Source organism: Notothenia rossii, assembly GCF_949606895.1.
Source record: "Notothenia rossii genome assembly, chromosome: 10".
Classification (NCBI taxonomy): Eukaryota; Metazoa; Chordata; class Actinopteri; order Perciformes; family Nototheniidae; genus Notothenia; species Notothenia rossii.
Window position 1 is genome coordinate 49,478,568 of NC_136908.1, and position 23,886 is coordinate 49,502,453.

At 38.7% G+C, this 23,886-nt stretch overlaps 4 protein-coding genes across 4 annotated transcripts; 1 reads left to right on the plus strand and 3 right to left on the minus strand.

Annotated features, from left to right (window-relative positions):
• Nucleotides 1-724: 724 nt before the first annotated feature.
• On the minus strand, nucleotides 725-8,431 carry usp18 (ubiquitin specific peptidase 18). The gene is made up of 10 exons (XM_079653651.1): nucleotides 7,422-8,431; nucleotides 6,306-6,402; nucleotides 5,074-5,216; nucleotides 4,925-5,004; nucleotides 4,702-4,836; nucleotides 4,121-4,216; nucleotides 3,889-4,050; nucleotides 3,683-3,814; nucleotides 3,381-3,427; nucleotides 725-2,375 (listed from the first exon to the last, which is right to left on the minus strand). Exons 1-10 carry the CDS (start codon nucleotides 7,480-7,482, stop codon nucleotides 2,303-2,305), a joined length of 1,026 nt encoding a protein of 341 aa, XP_079509777.1. The 5' UTR covers nucleotides 7,483-8,431; the 3' UTR covers nucleotides 725-2,302.
• Nucleotides 8,432-9,338: 907 nt separating this feature from the next.
• Nucleotides 9,339-11,468, minus strand: pex26 (peroxisomal biogenesis factor 26). Its single transcript, XM_079654127.1, has 5 exons — nucleotides 11,110-11,468; nucleotides 10,878-11,018; nucleotides 10,083-10,402; nucleotides 9,861-10,001; nucleotides 9,339-9,775 (listed from the first exon to the last, which is right to left on the minus strand). The coding sequence occupies exons 1-5, from the start codon at nucleotides 11,301-11,303 to the stop codon at nucleotides 9,669-9,671; spliced, it is 903 nt and encodes a 300-aa protein (XP_079510253.1). The 5' UTR covers nucleotides 11,304-11,468; the 3' UTR covers nucleotides 9,339-9,668.
• A 40-nt stretch (nucleotides 11,469-11,508) lies between these two features.
• llph (LLP homolog, long-term synaptic facilitation factor) lies at nucleotides 11,509-13,489 on the plus strand. The gene is made up of 3 exons (XM_079654128.1): nucleotides 11,509-11,655; nucleotides 12,467-12,689; nucleotides 12,797-13,489. Exons 2-3 carry the CDS (start codon nucleotides 12,479-12,481, stop codon nucleotides 12,958-12,960), a joined length of 375 nt encoding a protein of 124 aa, XP_079510254.1. The 5' UTR covers nucleotides 11,509-11,655; nucleotides 12,467-12,478; the 3' UTR covers nucleotides 12,961-13,489.
• hcls1 (hematopoietic cell-specific Lyn substrate 1) lies at nucleotides 13,440-22,933 on the minus strand. The gene is made up of 16 exons (XM_079654126.1): nucleotides 22,784-22,933; nucleotides 22,009-22,092; nucleotides 21,852-21,925; nucleotides 20,985-21,108; nucleotides 20,749-20,859; nucleotides 19,969-20,023; nucleotides 19,762-19,872; nucleotides 19,572-19,682; nucleotides 19,379-19,489; nucleotides 19,243-19,298; nucleotides 18,606-18,675; nucleotides 15,519-15,667; nucleotides 15,310-15,441; nucleotides 14,587-14,836; nucleotides 14,173-14,241; nucleotides 13,440-14,082 (listed from the first exon to the last, which is right to left on the minus strand). Exons 2-16 carry the CDS (start codon nucleotides 22,090-22,092, stop codon nucleotides 13,946-13,948), a joined length of 1,644 nt encoding a protein of 547 aa, XP_079510252.1. The 5' UTR covers nucleotides 22,784-22,933; the 3' UTR covers nucleotides 13,440-13,945.
• Nucleotides 22,934-23,886: the final 953 nt, after the last annotated feature.

Genomic DNA, 23,886 nt, shown 5'->3' on the forward strand with positions numbered 1-23,886 from the left:
AAAACAGTTTAAGTGTTGCCACACTGCAATGCCTGAGGAGAATCATTATGGCCTACGTTTCTATCTGCCTCCGTTTACTGATTTATCGAGTCAATCACTATCATTGCTGGCAAGATGTTTTGCCAAAGAAATACAACATAAGGTGTCCTTGGCTAACACCTGATCAAGATAAAGAGCGAAAGCTAAATTGCAGAGATTATGATCTGCTATAAAGTGTCTGAGTAACCGCATCCAGGGGCCAGAGCTCAACCTCAAACAATGAAGACAAAGACCTCAGACATGTGACACGTGCATGGAAAGAAACAAATATGTCCAGACGTTAACTCAGACTTTATCCGTGTGGCCCTGGGCCATGCTGCCTGTGTCATGCTGTCGTATTGTTAGCTTGATTTTGTGGTCAATGTCAGGGTGGTGCCCGACAGGTGTTCGTCTAACACCTACGTGACACATGGTATATACGTTATGAATGATTAATTAAAACCCTGCAAGAGAAGAATCACTTTTATTGTGTTGTTGTCGCTTAGTTTCTTCTAGAATTACTTTTCAAAATCAGTCTGGACAATAGAGGTGCATAAACCAAATGTGCCTTTAGTACTAAGACCTAATCTAAAAGGGTGGTGTTTAATAACTAATCCACATTATATAGAGACAAATATTGTACTTTTTACTCCACTAGATGTGCATATTCAGATAGTTGGCAGATTTATATAATCCAGTACATGTATTCTATAGTTTAAATCATTTTTTTTTATTACATACACTTCCACCAGTACCAATAACATCACTATGCTGCCAACACATTAGCAATGACAATCCCACATAGGTGAACTCAGCTGAAAGTATACAAGTATTATCAGCAAAATGCACAAAAAGCAGACTCAACATGCACAATGGCTCCTTCCTTATATTATCATAATGTGTTATCTACCTGGCAATATGTCTGCCATATGATGCTAAGCAGGACATCTTTCATTGGATACATTTTCTGCAATCTAAACAACAGGAGGATCACCAAAATAAATACATTGATTATATCAGCTTTTATTAAATGATCTGAGCCTGTCGTCTAGATAATTGAAATGCTTTTTATTGTAAATACATCCACATCCCAATACTTCTCAATATGTGTCAACAAGTATTCCATTGTCAGCTTCCCATTCAAGCAAAGTCAGATAAAACAATCTTAATGTGACACTGACTCAATCAAGACACATAATTGAAACCTCTAGCCCTGGTCTTTTAATGTGGGAATAAGATGCCCCCTATATAGAAAGCGGTGCCACACAGCAGCGAGATGACTAAGCATGAGGCCTGCTGCCTGTGGCACTGTGGAGACATGTTCCATTCTGTCAAAGCTCCACAGCACATAGGCACCATTTCACACGGTCCCCCGACTCTTGGCGAAATGAGTGGGAACTTTAGAGGCTCTGCTGAAAGCCTATACAGAGCATTTTAGCACTGATGTAATTGCAGTTTTAACCCATTTTTTAACTGCAAGACACATTCAGAACAGGCATTATTAAATTGCATTAAAATGCATTCATTTTGAGCCCAGGTAGTGATAGAAGTGCTGATGTTGATGCATCAATAAGATAATTTAATTGAGTCATCAAATCCACTTTTTTATAAGAAGTTATAGACCCTACAAGTAGTGAGAAAATGAAAGTTCAAAATGAGATTCTGAAGGAGATTTAATATTGTTGTTTTTGGCAGTCCCAACGAGAAAAAGAAATGACTTCACTGTGCTTAATGGGTGACTCATATATCATACAGCAGTGTCAGGAAAATGAACACTGACTCCAATAGCAGGTATTTCCCCCATAACAGTGAATATCTAAGCTAAGCATTTTTTTCAAACCAACCCTCCCCATATCATAGAGTGTGTTTACAGTGTGTGTGGTCTCGGGATGGAAAACCCCATCAGTGTGTTGAGTCTTCAACTCCACCTGCTGGTGTTCAGCACAAATTACTGTCAGAATGTATTATCTCAGAATAAACCTGTTGAGATATTGATGACAAAGAACATATGATTACAGGTAACCCTTATCCAATCATAAGAAACAATAAAAGCTTTTTTACCAACTTCTTTAAATACAAAGACTCCTTTGATGAAGTACAGTCTAAATTAGCAAGACAAATCATTACATATTAATCAATTCAACCTTTACAATAACATCTAAAAAGTCCCATAAATTAAATATGCAAGCAAATGAGCATATGTATTCTATATATTTCCTATAGTATCCATTTTGATCCAATATTGCACCATGAACCCAGGTCAAATTCATCCACGTCAATCCACTCAGCCGCAGAGTTGTGGTTGTTGTACCACTTCTTTTGAACCTCTTCTGTACATTAACATGTAGGCTGTGCCTCTGTAAAAATAACAGCATTAAACATTTGAACACAGAAATGTAGAAATCAAAGTTATGCTCCTACAAGTGAGGGAAGTAAAGGGATAAAATGACCAAATTACAGTACACTTAAAGAGAATTAGAAGTAAAAATATAACTAGAGTGTTGGACAAAAAGCTTTTGAAGACAATATGACAGACAAGACAGATTTCCTCTGTTTGTGGGTTCAAAAGTCTGAAAGCCCCCATCGCAATAAACAAGACCACCTTTAGTGTTTGATTTTCTCCGAGGAACAGACAAGGCTTTGTCTTAAGATCAAAAGCGATTTCCGCAAGTAGGAAGATAAAAGCTGCATGATGGAAGTGGGATTCAAGCAAGGCTTTAAATGTTATTTATAAAAATCCGTAACTCTGAAAACAACTGGAGGTTGGTTTAAGCAAGCTTAAATGGGGGTCACATGTTGTTTTGTTGCCATGCCATGTTTGCCATTGTTTACTGTAATCTGAATGTTTTGAAGGTGAGAGACCATTTTCAAGACGAGGCTGAACACAGGGGACTGGAGTTGTTATTAAAAAATGTATTAATCTAAGTATTAATAGCTCTTTTGATCAAGCTAAGAAATTAATTTCAGAGCATGCCTTTCTGGCCAAATGTAACCATAAGGGGTATCACCCCCCAATTGTTGTGACCAAATAGCAGTATGCAGTTGTAAAACAACAGGTGATCTAGAACAGAGCCCTGGGGCACTTCTTGGCAATGTTAAGTTATGTCTTTATTCTTAGCTACAATTACCCATTGTAGCTCAAAAATAAATACATAAAGACAGAGCCAGGGTAGCTGTTTAATGACATGCTATGCTTACTAGTTTCAGCCTCACGTTAAGCATATTTACTGTATATAATAGTGGTATCACTCTATTGCCAAGGAAGCAATTCCCAAAATGTTAAATTATTCCCTGACTCCCTAATTCCTAATGCAATATCAAAGGTTATCAAACCTGAAAAAAATGTATATTGAGGAGGTTACCTGCTGTTATTTCCCCCATAGGATCTCTGCACTTCTTCCCAGGAGGTCTATGTGTTTGAATACAAAACAAATGAATGCATACAACTGAATTATAGTGATACAAAATGTCCTTTTCAATTTCATTTTCATTTTTTTACGTAAGGTATCATTATTATTGTGCTAAACAACTCAGGGCTTTGAAACAAGGGTATACAGGGGAGCCTTTGTGTCTAATGATATTTTTTTAACAAAGGGTCCTTCAACAAGTGCAAGCTGAAATAAGTTGCATTCAAGTGAGACAGATTTAGTCAGATTGAACGTACCTGATATACGTAGTTGTCATCTGCATAGTACCAGCGCTGGCTCCCCCTTTGGCGCACGTAGGCAGTATAGTGCCCACACGATGCATATCCAGAGTGCACTACCACTGCATGCAGTGTGTACTTGTAGTCATTCTGGAAAAATGTGTACATTTATAAAAGACAAAAGATACAATGTGCAGACTGTATTACTATTATTATTGAAATACCTGGTTAAAGTCTGAGGAGAACGCTTCCTTAACAGTCTCAGAAAAGTCAATGGTTTCTGGAAAGGTAATCCTGCAGTCAAGTTTTCGGGTGTCACCATTGCTATTCCGAAACCTTTTCAGGTGAACACTCAAGATACAAGGCAGGGAAAGTAGTTTAAGACCCTGAGGAAGAGAAAACAAGTTTCACAGTTTTGTCTTGTAATTACTGGGAAGCATTTAAACCAAGTCTCACCTTTTTAGATGGAGTCTTCTTTTCACATTGTGCACAAAAGCAGCAATCTATGCCCCTTAGCTCCTGATGCTCAAAGAAGGAGGTCATGCAGCCTTCCTGAAAATATTTGTTGAATAAATACTTGTAAGTCCGACTTCACAAAAGTTAACAGCAATTGATTGACAATGAAGCAGCATTAAGGAAAGTGTAAAGTGTGTCAAGGGAGCTTTCTTGACAAAAAGAAAATGCAAGGGCTTTTTTTCTAGGACACTTTATTAGCAGCTGCTCCTAAAGCCTCCCTAAAAGCTTTTAAATAAAAACTGGGAACAACCAGGAAAAAAGTGTGTGATTTTTCCTAGACTAAGTTAAACCATCAAGTGTTGTTTGGATTAAACAACCGAAACATCGTATTTTCTATTATTTCGCTTTAGAGGAAGTTTGAATTTTGTTTGCACAGAGCCAAGCTAGTTGTCTCCTTTAGGTTCCAGTCTTCATGCTAAGATAATCGATGTTCCCATCTAGCTGCAGGCAAAATAGCCTTTAACTATATCTTCCAATATGTTGAAGTATTCATCCAAGTCTAAAGAAAAGACAAAGTTCACCAGAGAGTCGTGATCTTCCTTGACATGCAGCGGCAGGCTGAGCAGGTAGGTGTTCAGGGTCTGGACGGAGGAACAATCCATACACTGCAAGCATGTCTCAACAGATATCTTGTACAGATTCTGGATTTCAAGAGCCTGGCAGAAAAAACAAATACAAACACAATATAATAAATGGCGCACTTACAGTTGGAAAGATAAGGAATATTCATAATTAAAGACCAACCAGATGTTTGTCGTCCATCTGGTGGTGCAGGAGGTTCAGGATGGAGAGGAACACCTCATCAGCATCATGCTGCGAACCAACTGCAAAAGATGTTAAAAGTTACTAAATAAACACCAATCAAGAATCATCTGATAAAGTAGCATCCTTACGTCGAATACGGTTTGAGTTCAGAGAGTGGAGAAAGGCAAGATGAGGAGCATGAGGGGGGGTGTCGCTCTTCATGGCGGAGAGAACTCTCTTCAGCTGCAGGGGGACGTTACAACTCTCCTCTTTCACAGCAGCTGCCTCCCACCTGGTGCAATTCATAAAAACTCATTAATCCTACTTTTGATTACCTGAGAGAAGCAGCCTTGGATCTTAATTGACACCTTGTTAATTGTTAGATCCACCGTCGGCCAATACATCTGTGTGTGTGCCTGCATGTGTCTATGTCTGTCAGCAGTTTATCTTGCATACTACTGCGCCGATCAGCCTAATATTCATTGGGCACATTCATCACTGTATGCTCAAGGACCACCCGGTGATTTACAACTTTGAGAAACACATTTTGTTTTATACTGTTATAATGTTGACTCCTTACTCCTCTTAAGGAGCCAGTAGAGGCCGCAAGTGATCAACGACTGCTCCAGCAGCAAGAGGCATTTCCTTCAATTGGTAAAGACAAGCTTTGCCTGGTACATCAAAGGCCACATTTGTGCCTTTGACGTGGCTCAAAAACTGACATTGATCGTAAAGTTTGGTCTCATTTTTTAACCAAAGCATCTGCAGATTAACTCGTTACCCAATATGTTACGCAGAGGTAAGTACATTGACTCAAGTACTGTACTTAAGTACATTTTGAGATACTTGTACTCTACTTGAGTATTTCAATGTTATGCTACTTTGTACTTCTACTCCACTACAATTCAGAGGTAAATGGTGTACTTTTAATCCACTATATTTATTTAAAATCTTTAGTTACTTTACAGATTCTGATGAATGATGTGAAATATAATCAAGTGTTAAATCAGACTTTAGTTCCACCTGGAGTAAATCCACAAGCTACCCTGCAGTATACAAAGTCATTCAAACTTGCTGCATCTTTACCAGCTTTGAGAACACTTTAATGATCAATCATTATAAAACATATCATATCTATTATTCTGAAATGGACCAATCTGCACAATAACTACTTTTACTGTCGCTACTTTCACTATATTTGATGCTAATAGCTTAGTACTTTTACTTGAGTAAGATTTTGAATGCAGGACTTTTACTTGTAACAGAGTATTACTTCACTTTCTACTCGTACTTAAGTACAAGATCTGAGTACTTCTCCCACCTCTGATGCTACGATCTTCTTAAGTCAGGACCATAACGAATCTACAACTTAATTTCTTACTTGTCGAGTATTTCTCCCAGTTCCCAGGTAGCGTAGAAGGTCTGCAGGAGTGTGTTCACACAGCAGGACAGCTGGTGGTTACTGAGGCCTCTCATTCCTGTGACAGACCATCAGAAACGTCAAAAGAATCCTGTTGCTGAAAAGTTTAACCAAACACATTTTCCAGGGGCCACCTAGGGGCCCATGCCAGCGGGCATTCACAGGTGTGAAAATAATATAAAAACATAAAGAGTATGCTTGATGCTCAAAGTAAATATAGAACTCCAGAACACCCACCTCACTTACATTTTGTATTAAAATAAACAAGTATTTTGATAGAAGACAGTTAAATTTTTTGTTTATTGATTTAAGGCCCTATTTATAGAAGATTTTGCAGGTTTCTCTTTTTAAGTTTATTTTACAGATCCAAGGGGCAGTTTGTTTGTTTCTTTCATTGCTGCACACATGAGGGATGTATTGGTTGTGAAGAGGAACAAAATACAGTAGACTATGATATTTATTTAAGCAATTTTGAGAAAGTTTATCATTATTTTTGCCATTGTAACTTATTGTTTTGCGAAAGTATGTCATCATAATGACTTACACATGATGACATTTTTAATCACAATGCTTAGTTTTCATTTTATTGGTGGAAATGTATTGCATTACATTCAAAGGTGGTATGACATCTTCCACCTTAATGACGTACTTACTATGCAAGTATATAATGCATTCAATTCAATGGTTTTAATGTCATATGCACATAACCTAAAGTGTAGAAATGGCAATGAAAATCTTATCTTACGACCCGAGCTCCTCCAACAATGCAACATAGTTATAAAATAAAATACAACAATAGATACACGTAAATAGAATATGATACAAAGTATATATATATACAAGAACAATAATGTCAAATTAAATATTGTACAGTAAGATGAAAGGAAATACTGTTTATTACAGTGATAACTATAAAGATAAAAAAATGTAAGATGACAACAGATAAATCAAATGCTTATGGAGGCACTTAGCTCAGGTTTTAAGCAGGCTAATGTATTTAAGTGTATTGTTTGGTAACATTTAAATCATCTTTATGACAAATATCACCAGCACACAGCTTTGTTGTGTTCTACTTACCAAAGTAGCTGTCCCTAGTAAAGCGTGATGAAAAAGACCGGTAGAATGTCCTCCAAGCCATCAGCACAGACCAGTCAGATAACTACCGGAAGTTCTGGAGACAAACCCCACGTCCCCGAGACACGTTTACTTGAGAGAAAAGTTATAAAACCTTCCGTGTATCTTTCAGAATGAGTCTGTTCTGTTCCTCTCCTCTCAGAGTAAACATCACCGTCTGACAGCTTAAGGTTCACTTTCGTTTCTACACTTCTGGGTTCGTCCCTCTGCTGGAATCGAAACTTAGTTGTTGCCACGCGCAGACAATATTATCACAAAACACACGGAAAATTAACATAATTTCATTCATATTTATTATCGTTTTATTAGATTCCCTTTATCTAACATTCCGTTGCCAGTAGTATGTCTTTTTTGTTTTTTGTTTTGTTTTATCTAAAAAGTTTGACATCCTAACTGTAAAAAACACAGTTAATATAAAATCACCAGAATTTGACATATTATAAGCCACAATTTAATCCCTATAATTGAATTATTATAAAGATTGATTAAAAAAATAACTCTCTAAAAATAAAGATAAAGTTGAATAATATGCAATTGCCCTTTTTTACGCTAAGAGAATGGCTCATATTAAATGAAAAAATGACATTTGACATTAAAGGTTTATGGATTTCTGTTGTCACCCTTTGGTATTTATGTGTAGTGCTTTGCCACATTATTTTAATATTATTACAAATATTATTTTCCAAGCAAATATTGATAAATGTGACTGCAATACAATCAACATGTAGGACTCATCTTCTGCCACATTACCAACCCTTATAGTCTCTATTAATAATCTGTTGATCACATTTTGTGCTAATGTTCATATGTTATGCCCCAGTATTTCCCCTACCATTGTCTTGGAGGGGCGCTGCGACCCGCCAACGGAGCCCCGCGCCCCCCTGAAATTCAAGGTGTTTAAAAAAAAAGATTATAATCTTTTTTTTTGATATATATATATATATATATATATATATATATATATACAGTGAACAAAAATATAAATGCAACACTTTTGTTTTTGCTCCCATTTTTCATGAGATGAACTCAAAGATCTAAAACATTTTCTATATACACAAAATAAACATTTATCTCAAATATTGTTCACAAAATCTGAAAAAATCTGTGATAGTGAGCACTTCTCCTTTGCCGAGATAATCCATCCCACCTCACAGGTGTGGCATATCAAGATGCTGATTAGACAGCATGATTATTGCACAGGTGTGCCTTAGGCTGGCCACAATAAAAGGCCACTCTGAAACGTCTGGGGGGGGGTCCGAAAACCCTAGGGTTAAACCCTAACCCTAACATGTCACCCATCTCCTTCGCATAGAGTTGATCAGGTTGTTGATTGTGCCCTGTGGAATGTTGGTCCACTCCTCTTCAATGGCTGTGAGAGGTTGCTGGATATTGGCAGGAACTGGAACACACTGTCGTATACGCCGATCCAGAGCATCCCAAACATGCTCAATGGGTGACATGTTAGGGTTAGGGTTTAACCCTAGGGTTTTCGGACCCCCCCAGACCCCCCCCAATAAAGCAAAACTGCACGTTTCAGAGTGGCCTTTTATTGTGGCCAGCCTAAGGCACACCTGTGCAATAATCATGCTGTCTAATCAGCATCTTGATATGCCACACCTGTGAGGTGGGATGGATTATCTCGGCAAAGGAGAAGTGCTCACTATCACAGATTTGTTCAGATTTGTAAACAATATTTGAGAGAAATGGTTATTTTGTGTATATAGAAAATGTTTTAGATCTTTGAGTTCATCTCATGAAAAATGGGAGCAAAAACAAAAGTGTTGCATTTATATTTTTGTTCAGTGTGTATATATATATATATATAGCACCAAATTGCAACTAATCTATATATACTGTCACTTTTCACATTGAACATGTTCTCTTTTATTAAATAAACTAAACACTTTCATTTTAAGTTGTGAGTCTAGTATCTATGACCCTAAGAAACACTGATGCATTACTCAATAACAATAATCCACAGCTCCTCTCTCTGCTCCAGAGGAATTAAAAAATACCCACCGCTCAGGCAGCACCCCCCCAAAGCAGTAAACCTAGGGGAAACACTGATGCCCTTTATGACACTCTTTTGCCGCCCCATGAACATTTCCCTAGGTCTGCTCCTGCATGCACACTCACAAGTTGATGGTATAAACATATACTGTAGTCAAACACATTGTGATTTTCAGTCTTTTACAGTCTCTGTGTAAGAGCCTGATGGTACGGTGCAAACATGGCAGTCCACATCTGTCTGAGCAGCTGGAGCAGTTTGGAAATCCACATGAATGAAGATGGAAGAGCTGCAGGGAAAGAACAAGAAGAAATTCACTGATATAATTCAAATCTTAAATGTAATACTGGTCAACAAAGAACATTTTATCTAACCTGGATCCATTCGGAGGAGAAGCATGTAGAGCAGAACAGCAGCAAGAAATAATTTCCGGAAAGAGAATGAACCAGAGCCGGCCAACAACACTTTTCGGTACAAAAACCTGAGCATGGTTTCAAGTTTACGGATTACAGATCCTGTAGAATTAGAAAATCTGAATGAATCACTTGTACTCATATTACTTCATTATAATTCAGGGCTTAACCTATATGCAAGACCTTGGGTTGAGTGAGTGGCAATCTCAGAGTCTGGTCTGATCCCAGGATCTGGAGGCGGTTCTTCATTCTGTCGCTCTTTTTCTTCTACAACATCCAGTGCCGTCTGCCTCTGCTCTTCTGAGAACGCGCGGCTTCCAACCTGGCCCTGGATCAGCTGCAGAGCCTCGTCTCTGTCTCCCAGAGGCACGAGGACATGCAGCAGGTACAGCTCCACCACCGTGCCAAAGCCTGTCAATGTACTGTTGGACAGGCAGTGTAACCAAACTCTGGCTGCGTCCTGCATAACGGCTGGCTCCCCCACCTTGGAGTAAAGAAGTATGCTGGGGACAAAATATCGTTATCAATAGGTATGTTAGAGCTGAAGACGATAGAATGATAGGTAATCAACAGAACAATACTCTTTAAGTGGTTTATCAAACAAAAAAGGCCAAATTGTTCTTCTTGTAATAAACAACTTTATATTAATTATCCTTGGCTTTTGAACTTTTTTTTGGATAAATTCAGGAATAGGACAATGCTACCTTGGTTGCGAAACTATTTGAAGGTTATTCTCAATTATGCTTAAGTGGATAGTAGGGTTTTCAACTGTCAGAGTTACAATGTATACAGTATGAAAGGGCCACATTTATAGAGGAACTTTATTGATCCCAATTTGGGACATTTTTGTGGGGCTGTACAAGGTTTCATGTATTATATTAAGTATAAAAAAGAATATGCAATGTTGTGGTTTTACTATCTTGTTGTCCTGTTTGTGTCCTCTCTATCTATCTATTATACAGCTATAGCTCTACTCACCACATCTGCATTATTTTGGCTGGTATTTTCTCCTGGTGCTCGTACTGCTGGAGGATCCATGAGAGGACTCCATGCCACTGATTCAGCTCAGCCAGTGCCTGCATCCCTAACATGCAGAAGCCAGCTTTAAGCTCTCCACACCTGAAGAGGGGAAACACAGAAAACCACAGAGACATTAGCATCCAACTGCAGGGAGCATTCATCTCATACTTAGGAACGTTGAGACTTCCACCTGCTGTCCTCTTGGTCCATGTTGGCGAGGCTCTCCAGGCCTCTGTCGCATGTGTCAAAGGCTTCCTGGAAGTCTTGTTCGACCATCATTTGCTCTGCAGCGGTGTCCAACATGCTGGACATCTGTGTTAAAGAACAAGTGAGCTGCGGGCTGCAGACTGAACCGAAGCTGCGAGCTGCAGACGAACTGCTCATGACAAAAAAAAGTAAAAAATATAAAAATAAATAACACGCACTAAAAGATACTGCTTTACTTTTAGCTGCTAAGTTAGTACGTGGATAGACCTGTTTGGACGTCTACTTCTGTACACAATACTCTACTCAACATTAGTTTACAATCCATCCATACTTCTTCGACCTTCCTGTTTTGCTGGCATCCTCGGCCAATCACATGTTCCGTTCTTCAGATCGACAAAAGCAGCCAATCATGTTACTCTTTCTTCACAAACGCGTCATCGTTTTTTTCCTCCAACTTGTAAACACGTGTGCGGAGCGCAGTGTGTCCCTGTCGGTCTACGGATCAAATTAAAGCACCTAAAGGACATCTGTAAGTCAATGCTTATTGTTAACATGTCAAATAATACTCATACACTGTATTAGTTGCTATGTAGAATGAATTCGCTCTCAAGTTTATGCTTGGTTGCTTTAGCTTTGGAAAGCTAACAGGCTAGCAAACCGTTTGCCTACTTTGCGGTAGCTTGCTATTATCAAACGTTAGTTATGTGTTAATACCAAATAGTGACATTGTGTCATGTTATATTCTGTTTCCCATGTGGATACGTATGTAATTACGATGATCTTGTGTCATATAAATAGTGATCAGGCCAACGTTGTTTTTTTGGAGGCCTATTTTTTTTATTTATATCTCCATTAAGCAATTACAGTGGATTACACGTGATGTGTACCACTTGACTGTCGTTTTTCCCTGCAAAGCTGTGTCACATCACCTTTTTTAGCATTTTCACTTTTTTGTATTACTATACATTTCCTGTTAGCTATATTTCCTCAACACACTTCCTTGTAATTACACCTGAAACAACAGTGTGATTGTGTTGTCCTATGCTGTTTTAGCAGGTCTTGCTAAAAGTGTAGTACAGTTGCAGAAAAACTGAAAACTCTTTTTCAGTAGTATTATTTTGGGGTTGTCATCACCAAAGAGGATATGTTTTAAGAGTTTCAGGATTCCTGTAGATACAACAATGTATACATACTTATTGATTGTTGGACCTCTTGGTTTTGGCATCTACTGCATCCTAGAGAAATTTTATTTATTAGGAAAAAAACAAATGAAGTGTGGGGACTTGCAGAGCAGCTTTAAAAATGTAGTAAGTTTGACTGTTTTTCCTTTCTTCCTTCAGATCGTCTTTAAAATGGCAAAAAGCCTCAGGAGCAAATGGAAGAGGAAGATGCGTGCAGAGAAGAGGAAGAAGAACGCTCCCAAAGAGCTGGCACGCCTGAAACAAGCTCTGAGTATGGATAAGAAAGGAGACGCTGTCATGGCCGACATACAGGACATCGTCACTGTGGTGCCAGCTGACAAGATCAAGAAGCAGACAGATGTGGGGGAGATGGAGGGGGAAGGTGAGTGAGAGATTGTTAACAACATAGTTCACAGATTTGTAAGTTGTATTGCAACATGTTTATTTATCATCTTTCTTATTTTTGAATCCTTGTCTTTTGTGTTGCAGATGGTAAGATGGACATGGACAGCAAGCGCAACAAGATAACTCAACTAAATGAAAATGGACAGTACCCCGTGTGGATGAATCAAAGGCAGGCCAAAAAACTAAAAGGCAGACGCATGGCAAAGAAAAACGGCCACAGCAAGAAGAAGAAGGGCCTCGCCTGGTAAAGCAGAGGAAACAAAAAAAACTGCTTTGCCTTAAAAGACTTTTTACGCTGCAACACAGAATCATTTCATGCATTGTTTTATACATGTAACAGTGGAATTTTCCATTCTGTTAACTGGATTACAAGATTCATGGTTGTGAAACGGAGACTGTTATTAAGTAATTCCCTGCAGGAAAATGTTTGTTCTTATGGAAGAGCAGCTTCATCTTAGGACACGTTTAGAGAAACTAGAACCAGTCCAAAATATGTCTGATTGTCTTTACTACAATTAAAGTCTTCAAACTCGGCTACAGTAAACGTCATGTTTTAGGTTTGAGTGATACTTGGGTCATATGTTGTGTCATTCCGCATATCCCCCCGCCCCTCATTTTGTTGGAGCTCTCTACTGTTGTCAGATTCTTTAAACCGATTTGTATACATTTTTAATATTGCTGCATATTCTATAATTACATTGTATGCAAAATAATAATGAATGATTGCTTCCCACTTGTAAACAGACTTTAATTAAAGGTTTTTCTTTCATTTTTCAACACTTTGCTTTAGGACATTTATTTGGAGAGCAGAATTATGTAAAATAATGACAATATGATCACAATACTTTACTTTTCCTGAGCTAGAAGATAATAGCCCTGACATTACTGAAAATTGTCAATGATTTCAAAATGAGCTAAGGCAAGCTATTGGCATATAAACAACCCAAAGAATGTTGCCTGTAGAATATATGCCTGAGTGATTTAAATCAGTTAATGTCATGAAGAAAATGAAACGTCTTACAACTAATATCATCACACCGTTAGATACTCATTTACACTGACACGAAGGTAGATATGACACAATAAAAATAAAGAAATCGTCTCAGCAGAAGCCATTTGGGCTCTGTTATTGTGTGATTTATTCTATAAAATCTCATATTTCCCTTTGCTGCACATCCTTAGAAACATAACTGTCTAAAGTTAAGCTTGTTCAAAACCTCCCTGATCATTTCCTCACTGCGACAGCTGAACATACGCGGCGGGGAAGAGACCAACGCGACCGCGACAATGTCCCTTCCACCAGCCCTCGTCAATCATCTCGATGTTGGTGATGACATCATCTGGGTTGAAGGAGATCTCATCACCAGCCTCTGTGTGGAAAAGAAGAGGATTTGTTCTCACAAATGTCGAGATATAATAATGAAATGTCCAAAGAAATGAAGAATTGAAAAGTGTCATACCTCCTTCGTAGTCATAAATTGCTACAGCCGTCTGGCCAGTCGACAGGTCTTCATAGTCATTATCGTTGGCTGTGAAGGGAACATAGAAATGAATATTTGTTCTATAAATCAAAGGTTTGACGATTAATTGACTGCCAGGCTTGGGGAGTAACGAGATTACGTATCAATCAGGATGCAAAAGAAGGTAACTGTATTCCCATGCAGTTACATTAAAGAAATACGTTATCAGATTACTGTTAAAAAAATAAATAGAGAATACTAGCAGGTGTTGATGTTGAGGTAATCCAAAGGTGTAGGATTAGGTTACATTACTTATATATTGGGATACTCAGTTTTGGTTACAGATGATATTTTGTGACATGTAACTAGTCATTGTAACGGATTCCATTTTTAAAGTAACCCTCCCAACCAGACCTGGGGTCGCAGGAGGAGGCGGATCAGCGAGTTCCTCGTACTCTCCTTCATCCTCATCCTCATCCTCCTCCATATCTGCAGACGGACCTGGGGGTGCAGGAGGAGGCGGCTCTACGAGTTCCTCGTACTCTCCCTGATCCTCCTCCTCCTCCACATCTGCAAACATGTCGGGGGGTGGGGGGGCCTCCAGGGAGTTGGAATCCTCTGAGCGCGGGGGCAGCTCCGGGGGCTCATCGTACACTGGTTCCTCCTGAAAACATCACAGCATGTCTTCAACTTCATGTTCTCAAATCCTGGAGGTGACTTTAGGATTTTAGTATATCACCTAATCTCAGTGTATGTTCTGTGTTTTCCAGATTTCTCAAACAATTTTAACCATCTATAGGAACAAATGTTTGCCTAGTTACAAACAGAGATGATGGCCAGAACTAAAGTAACTAATTTCATTGATGAATCTGCAGATTAGTGTCCTTAAAATGTTAGAAAAAAGTGAAAGTGCAAGGTCTGGTTTTGGCAGTACATAAGCCTATTATATTCCGTTTAATGATATAAAACATAGAAACCCAGGAACTCTCTATAAGAGAGACGCTGAAAACAGCATCTTCTGCAATTTAAGCATGAACAAATTAGTCGTTAATCAACAACGTTGGGATTCGTTAACAAAAATAAAGATGAATGGATGAATCTTTTGTTTTGTATAATTTGTTTGAATCAGTGTCTCACCTCTGGTTCTGGTATTTCTTGTATCTCTGGCATGTGGTGTTGGATATCTGGTGGCGGCATATCATCCTCCACCTCTGGAGCCACATATGGAACAGGTGGTGGACGTATTTCCTCCTCTCTTCTGCTCTCCTCCTACAGGGAACACACATTCATTAACACGCATGTTAACCTTTAGTTTATTTGTTAATATAATGTTAACAGTGTGTTACCTCTTGTCTGCGTTTGGAAGCCTCCCGCTCTTTGCTCTCTCTGGCTTGTCTCCTCGCTCTCTCTTCTTCTGCTTTCTTCTTGTCTTGTTCATCTGAAGCCTTCGCCATGTTCTCAAAACGTGCCTTCAGTTTCCCTGCGCCCGCGCTTGCTGCAGTAACGGATAAAAAAATATATGAATGTGGCTTAAAGGTCCCCTATAATACTGTTTTTTATCAATCATATATATACAAAACATGTCTCTGAAGTGTTTGGCACTAAATACCAAACAGATCATTGCAGCATCCCATAATCCCCTCTGTTTCAGCCCTGTTTCAAAAGTGCTGATTCTCTGTCTGTTACTTTAGATCAGGGGTGTCAAACGTACGGCCCGCGGGCCGGATCAGGCCCGTGAACAAGTTTAATCCGGCCCGCGAGATGATTTTGGAAAGTATAAAAAATAAAAAGAGCTGCAATTTTTCAATGAAAGAAACTGCTGTTCTAAATGTGTCCACTGGGTGTCGCAATAGCAATTATGTGAAGCGAGCAAACTATGTATAACGGGGCTGAGGAAGTAATCCTGTGTTTACAGTCTATCGTGCTTGGCTTCCTCACTCCCCAAAATGTCGCTATCAAAAAAGAGAAAAGTGGACACAGAGTGCAGAGTTTTCCAAGAAAAATGGTCATCCTCCTATTTATTCACGGAAGTGAATGGGAAACCCGTGTGTTTGGTTTGTTCGCAGCACGTTTCAGTGCTGAAAGAATATAACCTTCGTCGCCACTATGAGACTCAACATGCCGACAAATATGATAACTTGAAAGGAAAACAGAGAAGCGAAAAGGTGAAGGAATTGCTGGCGGGTCTGAAAAAACAGCAGTCTGTGTTTACTCATAGCCGAGAAATCGGCGATGCTGCAGTGAAAGCCAGCTACCTTATTGCTAATGAAATTGCAGTGGCTTCAAAACCATTTAGCGAGGGTGAATTTGTGAAGACATGCATGCTGACAGCTGCAGAGATTGTGTGCCCTGAAAAGCGTCAAGCTTTTGAAAATATCAGCCTGACAAGAAACACAGTTGCACACAGGATTTCTGATCTTTCGGAGGATTTGGACAGCCAATTGAAGCGCAAAGTTAAGTCGTTTATTGCGTTTTCAGTTGCAATTGATGAAAGCACGGACATTACAGATGTTGCGCAACTGGCCATATTCATCCGCGGAGTTGATGATACTTTGACCGTAACCGAGGAGTTTGTGGAGTTGGTGCTGATGACGGATACCACGACAGCGGCTGATATTTTCAACACACTCGAGGGTGCCCTGGACAGAGTCGGAGTGGACTGGTCACGCGCTGTCAGCGTGGCTACAGACGGTGCGCCTTCAATGATCGGGAAAAAAGCAGGTGTTGTGACGAAATTCAAGGAAAAAGTGCAGACTGCAAATGGAGGACGTGATTTTTGGACTTTTCACTGTATTTTGCACCAGGAGGCATTGTGTTGCAAGTCATTAAAGATGGATAACGTCATGAAGGTGGTCGTCCAAACTGTTAATTTCATCCGATCAAGAGGCTTGAATCACCGTCAGTTTGACAACCTTCTCAGAGATAAAGACCACAACTACGGCCTGCCTTACCACACCGAGGTAAGATGGTTAAGCCGAGGCATTGTGCTGAGGCGTTTCTTTGATTTACGAGAGGAAATTGAACAATTCATGAAACAAAAAGGCAGACCAGTGTTAGAATTTAAGTCCAAAGAATGGATGCAGGATCTTGCGTTCATGGTGGATGTTACAGAGCACTTGAATAACTTGAACACAATGCTGCAGGGGCGCAACAAAGTTGTAACGCAGTATTATGACAGCGTATGTGCGTTCAAGTTGAAGCTGTCATTGTGGGAGACGCAGCTCGCGGGAGGTGATGCAGCGCACTTTCCTTGTCTGAAAAATGTGTGCGATACCCAACATGTCGCAGACATGAAGCGGTTCAAAGATAAACTAATAGGACTATTGCGGGAGTTTGAGCAACGCTTTCAGATTTTTGGTGAACTGGAGAAAGACTTCAAAGTTTTCTGCTCGCCATTCACCGCGAATGCCTCTGATCTGCCCGTCAACATTCAACTTGAAATAATAGACTTGCAGTGTGACTCAGATTTGAAGGGGAAATTTGCTGCAGCTGGCTTAGACACATTTTATCAGTATCTTTTGCCAGGTTACCCCAACTTGACAGCCCTTGCTGCAAAAGTGTTGTGCATGTTTGGAACCACGTATATTTGTGAGCAAGTTTTCTCTGTAATGAGCATCAATAAAACAAAGCTGCGCTCAAGGCTCACGCACAAGCACTTAAATGACATCCTGAAATTGGCTGCCACTCAGGCTTTGACCCCTGATATTGATGCACTTGTGAAAGCTAAAAGATGCCAGGTTTCAGGAGCAAAAACAACAGTGGGTAACCCAACTTAAAATGCTGCATAAGACACTGCACCCTGATATAGTTATCTAAAAAATGATTGTCTTCTGTGCAGATTGAAAGAAAGTGAACAGTGTGTGATTTACTGTAATAATGACAGTAACTTCAGTTCATAAGTTAGGTTTGTTGAAATTGTTCATGCATTGCACAGCTTTTATTTATCAATAAGTAATGTAGCCTACAAGGCAGGAAGTAAGTAACTCAACCCTCTTGAAAAGTTTCTACCTCAATTTGTCTCAATCATTTGGTGAGTTAGTACAGGATTAATATGTTAAAATGACAAATTAGTTATTTGAGAAGAGTTTTTGTATTTTGTTCATTCCCAGTATATGACTTAATGTTGTTGTATGGCTTTTTGTTGATACGCCAAGTCTAAATGTGCTTGTACTGTTATTGCACTAAAGTTCACTAAACTTAAACAAAGAAAACAATCTGAAGTTGTCGTCATTTTTTTGTTATTATGCTATGATTTTACCGCTCCGGCCCACTTGGGAATAGATTTTCCTCCATGTGGCCCCTGAGCTAAAATGAGTTTGACACCCCTGCTTTAGATGGTTGATCATGGTTACAGCTTATCGCTGGTGGCTTTATTTGTTCACAGAAAGATGGCGCAGTAGAGTTTATTTTAGTGATCGGAAAAATGGACTTACAGGCCTCTAATGGTTGTGTCTTTTCATACGCAGAGGAAGGGGATTCCATGTCTGAGAAGCCGGCTGCACTCTGAAAGAGATCAATAGAGAAAGTATTTGTTTCCAAAAGTCCAGATAGATTCAATATATACCGTTAACTATGTTACATTTGTCCTTACCGACATGTGCAGGAATGATAAGTTAATAACTAAAATGGTTCATGTATGGATCCACAATATAGCTTTATCACAGCCAATTAAATACCACAGTTTGCACTAAAATATGTCCTCTATATACCAAAACAGATATATTCTGCCAAGCCTCACACACCACTCTCCATACTACACACATATTAATTCATATTTCTATATACAGTATATTGATTTTTTCATACATCCACAGCAAGCTTGAACAAGGCTTTATTACCTGTGAATTACAGCCTTAACGCCCACCAATTCAAATGACTAAAAAAGGCTAGAATTTGTGTTACAATTGTACTAAATAAAGATAAAATCAAATATATTAATGCCAGTAATGGCAATAATGTAACATCAACATGCCAACACTACCATTTTATTGAAGTTTAAATAATAACCTATAATCATTTACAAGAGAAATAAATAAAAAGTGAAATAACAGTTGCAGTTGTAATACTGACCTTGTCCATGCGGTCAGCCTGAACTCCATAACGACCTCCAAAACCTGCTGAATAATCTAAACAGATCCGTTTGATCAGCCTGACGTACTATAGTTACATTATATTTTAGAATACACACATGTGGATGTCTCCTTACCTTTTTGTGACTGATGTTTCTCCGTCTCGCTCTTATAATCATAGCCCAAAGCAGCTTTATCCACTTTCTCCTTCTCAACACCAAACTTCCCTCCAAATCCTTTTGAATAATCTGTACATTAAATAAAAAAACACCGATCAGAAATCCTGGACAAAGGGTGTGAAAACAGTCGAATGCAACAACTATCACGGACCTTTCTGTGACTGGTGCTTCTCTGTTTCTCCTTTATAGTCGTACCCCAAAGCGGCTTTGTCCATCTTATCCTTCTCCACGCCGTACTTTCCTCCAAAGCCCTTAGCATAATCTGGTGAAATAAAGTGCAATATAAAGAAAATGTCACAAAAAATGTGTCAAAACTGATTAATGCTACAAAGTAAGCTCACCTTTTTGTGACTGGTGCTTCTCTGTCTGGCCTTTGTAGTCGTACCCCAAAGCTGACTTGTCCACTTTTTCCTTCTCCACACCGTACTTTCCTCCGAATCCCTTTGAGTAATCTAAACCATGTGGATTGTAGAGGAAATTCTGTGAGGTAGTAGCTTAACAAAAGTACAAATATTGTACTGTAGATGAAATGGACCCTTTAATGTTACCTTTCTGAGATGTGTGTTGCTGTACCTCTCCTTTGTATTCAAAGCCCATGGCCGACTGCACAGAAAAAAAGTTGCATACAAGGTTATTCATTCTTTAAAGACCCCTTCTGTTCTGAACAGCGAATATTCATTGTTGCCATTAATCGGAGATACAGGGTCCCTCGCTTTAATAAAGTCAGACTGAAGCCCACCAATGTGCATCAGTCAATTCTAACAGTAAATACAGAGCTAAATCCCAGGTCAAATGCACGCTTAAGCCTCTTTGAGCATGTTTCCCTCACTGATGTTATGTTAAATATTTGCTTTTCTTGTATTAATACTGTCCTTGTGAATGTTGCAAATGGATCTGCTGTGACCCAAGTGAAATGTCAGACTTGATCTGATTATTAAAGTAATATTGTATCGTACCTTTTATTAAGTGCTTAGAATGGTTTAAAAACACTCTGACTTAAATGATCATTTGTGTCCGATATGGTTTTAACAGAAAAGCTGAACTAAACAGATATAGATTCTGACATTACATATTTGTTCTCCATTATTTAAATTATTAATATCATGTTTCCACATCACACGTGTGAACGTTACTTGTTGGTGTACGATTCATTCCCAGACATGTTTTTATGCCTAAAATCAAATCATGATAGTAGTTACACGGGTTAAACTGAGATTTAGAAACGTATTTGAGTGCAATTCATTCAGTGAAGGTCAAACATCCAGGTGAAGTAACAATAATCAAATCAGATAAGAACGGATGTTTTTTAAGTCTCTTCTTCTCCTCACCTTGTCGACTCGATCTTTCTGAACACCGTATTTCCCACCGAAACCTTGTGCCCCATCTTTCTGAGAGGAGTGCTTCTCCACTTGTGCTACATAGTCGTTCCCCAAAGCCACCTTAAAAACAGAGATATAAATATAAACAATACAGCCTACAGTTTGTAGGAGCGAAGGATGACCTGAATCTGGCAATAGATAAGAGAATCCTATCATGATGTTTTGAGTGTCAAAAATGTGTTAACCTTGTCCATTCGGTCCTTTTCCACTCCAAACTTCCCTCCATATCCGTACGAGGCTTTGGGAGTGATCTCCTTCTTCTTCCCCTGCTCGTGCTCCGCAGCCACTTTGTTTCTGAGATCTGCAATACTGGGAGGTCACACCGGGTCAAACACACTGACACAGAGAAGCACAGCAGTACACACAATGATAAAAACATCTGTCGTAAAAAAGCTAAGCAGGGTTGGGGAGGGGGATATAATTAGAAATACAAACTTAAGTCTTACATTCATTGGAAAAGAGAGATAGGGGTGTCATTCCTGTTTTTTTCTCTGATATTTGAGGCTTTAATAATGTTAGATAAATGTTCTTTTCTTATCCAAAATATATTACTTAAATCTCGGAAATACCCATCTCCGTAACTGATGGTGTAAATGTAACACTTCCTAATAAGTTATTAATGTCAATAAGTTGTTTATAAATTATTTTTTGGAACAGATACTGTACAGGTTTTGTATACCTGAAGAATATACAATATAAAAAGATAAATGAAGTGTCATGTTGTATGATGAACAGCTGACGGTATGCTTCACAACAGCAATAACACCTTATAAACTCTTGAAAGTGTGAATTAGCGGTAAGTAAAGACATCTTTAGGCCTATTCAGCACCACTGCTTGTATGTATAGTCCCACCTATTCAAAGGGAGAAAGCAGTGCTTTAAATCTCACTGTCAAATAGTCACCATCATATATTACCCATATTAGGAAAGACTCACTGCCTGCGACTTGTGCTCTGCTCTCACTTCCTCTTCCTGTTGCTACACAGCACCATTTCTGTCCTGCATTTCTCTCCTTAGTGTAAATAATCGCTCAGGAGGTGTGCATCTCCTACCTGATGTGCTCCTGCCGTCCTGAACCCTCCACACTCTTTGCTCCCCACCTCTGCTCCTGCTCGGATATATCATTCTGAAACACACAACCAGGAAGGGTTTGAGTGACGCACACACCTTTATACAGTGATTCACATATCTGCAGGAAGTATACAATACCTCAAAGTCAGGGTCTGTCTCCCAGTCTTCCCCCTCTGTGGACACCTTCACGTTCACATTGTGGCCCGCGACTGACTTCCACATCTGGGGAAGTAAAACACCATGAGCCACACTGAAGACAGTTTCTGAGTCATCATATGTTCACATCTGGAAATATTCTGTTATATTTTTAAAAAACTGTTATCAAAGCACTGAGCACTTTTTATTAACATAATAACTAAAAATAACTAATGTGCAGCCACAAGCTATGAACACAGGTTGGTGAAGTCTCAAAAGGGAAGTTATTCTCAACACAAAGGTTCATTTCCTCATAATTGAACACACTGCAGTACTTCTATAAAGTAAAGAGACACTAAAATACAAAAGAAACAGTATCATGATAACATATTATTTAAAAGAAATACTTCCTGTAATGCTTACAAGTTATACCGACATAACATTGATTCTCAATGGAGGCAAACACAGTATTCTCTTTATTCATTTAATAAATGCGAAGTTAGCAATTGTCCCTTTCACTATAATTGTTCATTGTAACATATGTTGCCCATACAGGTGCATATTAAGATAATAAAATACATTAAATGTTAGCCCTTCCTATCTGACAGTATTCTTTTGACAGTTTTTTAAGCCATGTCGCATTTTCCTAACGGTTTACAGTAATTGCCTTTAACTACGTCTCAATGTACTTCCTTAATGACATTTAAAGGTGTTTAAAATAAAAGCACATAGACCTATGCTTTTTATAGTAAGTTTGAAGAAAACAAAATAACATTACCTTTGAGTTGTCAGGGTATTATATCCGTGTTTAAGTGGATTTTAAACCGACACTGTGTTCTTGAAGTTCTTCAGTCAAGTGGTGACAGTTTAATGGGCGAGAAGTGAACGCGGATCTTGGGTACGTGAACGCGCGTTGATGTAAATAATAATAATGTCGTCTATTTTTATCGTACTTTAAATTATAACATTACAGGATCTTGTTATTTTAGTATGCAATATTTAATACAATATATAAATCAAGGGATTTCTGTAGGAGACCTTTAAAAAAATAAGTAAGAAGTGCTGCATTCAAGTGCTCACGGAAATCACAGACAAAGTGGTGATAAGAGTAAATGTGGAGTTTAAGGATATAGCCTAGGCAGGGGCTGCTAGCACTAATGGTGTAAACCACAATCAGTTAAACGCATGCATAATTGTGGGCTCTTATGTTAGTTACAGTTTCTGACCTTGAGAATCCTTTTATAAACAACAATTGTCAGCTTTGTGATTTAGCAGGTTGTGGTGTAGTTACAACACTGGGGGGCAGACGGGGCAGACACACACTTCCAGGAAGATTTTTTTTTAAATATTAAGTTAAAAGCATCAATCTGGTGCACTTTGAGAGCAAAATTAAGAGATATATGGATTGGATACATCTCTCAACACCCATATAAAACAGAACTGTAAGCAGATTTTTCTTTATGGATATTTTACAAATCACTTAAACTGTATTCTTTTTTTGTCATATAGTATTTCATAACTGTTTTTCATTTATTCTCTCTGGCTGTCCATATAATGTTCACATATAAACTAGCTGTCAATAGGAATATCATTCAGAAGAATTACTGTCAGGCCAGGCATCGTAAATTGGGCTCAGACGTCAATGTTTAGCCATGAAAATAATTTTGTGTGAAAAAGTAGCTGAACATAGTTATTTCCTTTTTCTCTTAAATTCTGGCAAATAAAAGCAAATGACTTGAAGGCAATAGATTAATGTCCCTCCAGGAATTGCAAAATTCTGCATGAACAATTAAGTAAAACGTTGCTGAACCTGTTTTTCACACTGGCTCTATTTTATTGACTTAGACGTAATACTCATCTGAACCATCTTTAAGTTCACTG

Coding starts and splice junctions, on each gene's coding strand:
- usp18 (XM_079653651.1), bottom strand. CDS start 7,482: ATGGCTTGGAGGACATTCTACCGGTCTTTTTCATCACGCTTTACTAGG. Junction 5,005..5,073: donor GAACTCAAACCGTATTCGAC/GTAAGGATGCTA, acceptor CATCTTTTGCAG/TTGGTTCGCAGCATGATGCT. Junction 3,428..3,682: donor ATGACAACTACGTATATCAG/GTACGTTCAATC, acceptor TCAAACACATAG/ACCTCCTGGGAAGAAGTGCA.
- pex26 (XM_079654127.1), bottom strand. CDS start 11,303: ATGAGCAGTTCGTCTGCAGCTCGCAGCTTCGGTTCAGTCTGCAGCCCG. Junction 10,403..10,877: donor GCCAAAATAATGCAGATGTG/GTGAGTAGAGCT, acceptor TTTTGTCCCCAG/CATACTTCTTTACTCCAAGG. Junction 9,776..9,860: donor TCTCCTCCGAATGGATCCAG/GTTAGATAAAAT, acceptor CTTTCCCTGCAG/CTCTTCCATCTTCATTCATG.
- llph (XM_079654128.1), top strand. CDS start 12,479: ATGGCAAAAAGCCTCAGGAGCAAATGGAAGAGGAAGATGCGTGCAGAG. Junction 12,690..12,796: donor GGGGGAGATGGAGGGGGAAG/GTGAGTGAGAGA, acceptor TTTGTGTTGCAG/ATGGTAAGATGGACATGGAC.
- hcls1 (XM_079654126.1), bottom strand. CDS start 22,092: ATGTGGAAGTCAGTCGCGGGCCACAATGTGAACGTGAAGGTGTCCACA. Junction 19,873..19,968: donor GCAACACACATCTCAGAAAG/GTAACATTAAAG, acceptor CACATGGTTTAG/ATTACTCAAAGGGATTCGGA. Junction 15,668..18,605: donor GACACAACCATTAGAGGCCT/GTAAGTCCATTT, acceptor CCGTTACTGCAG/CAAGCGCGGGCGCAGGGAAA.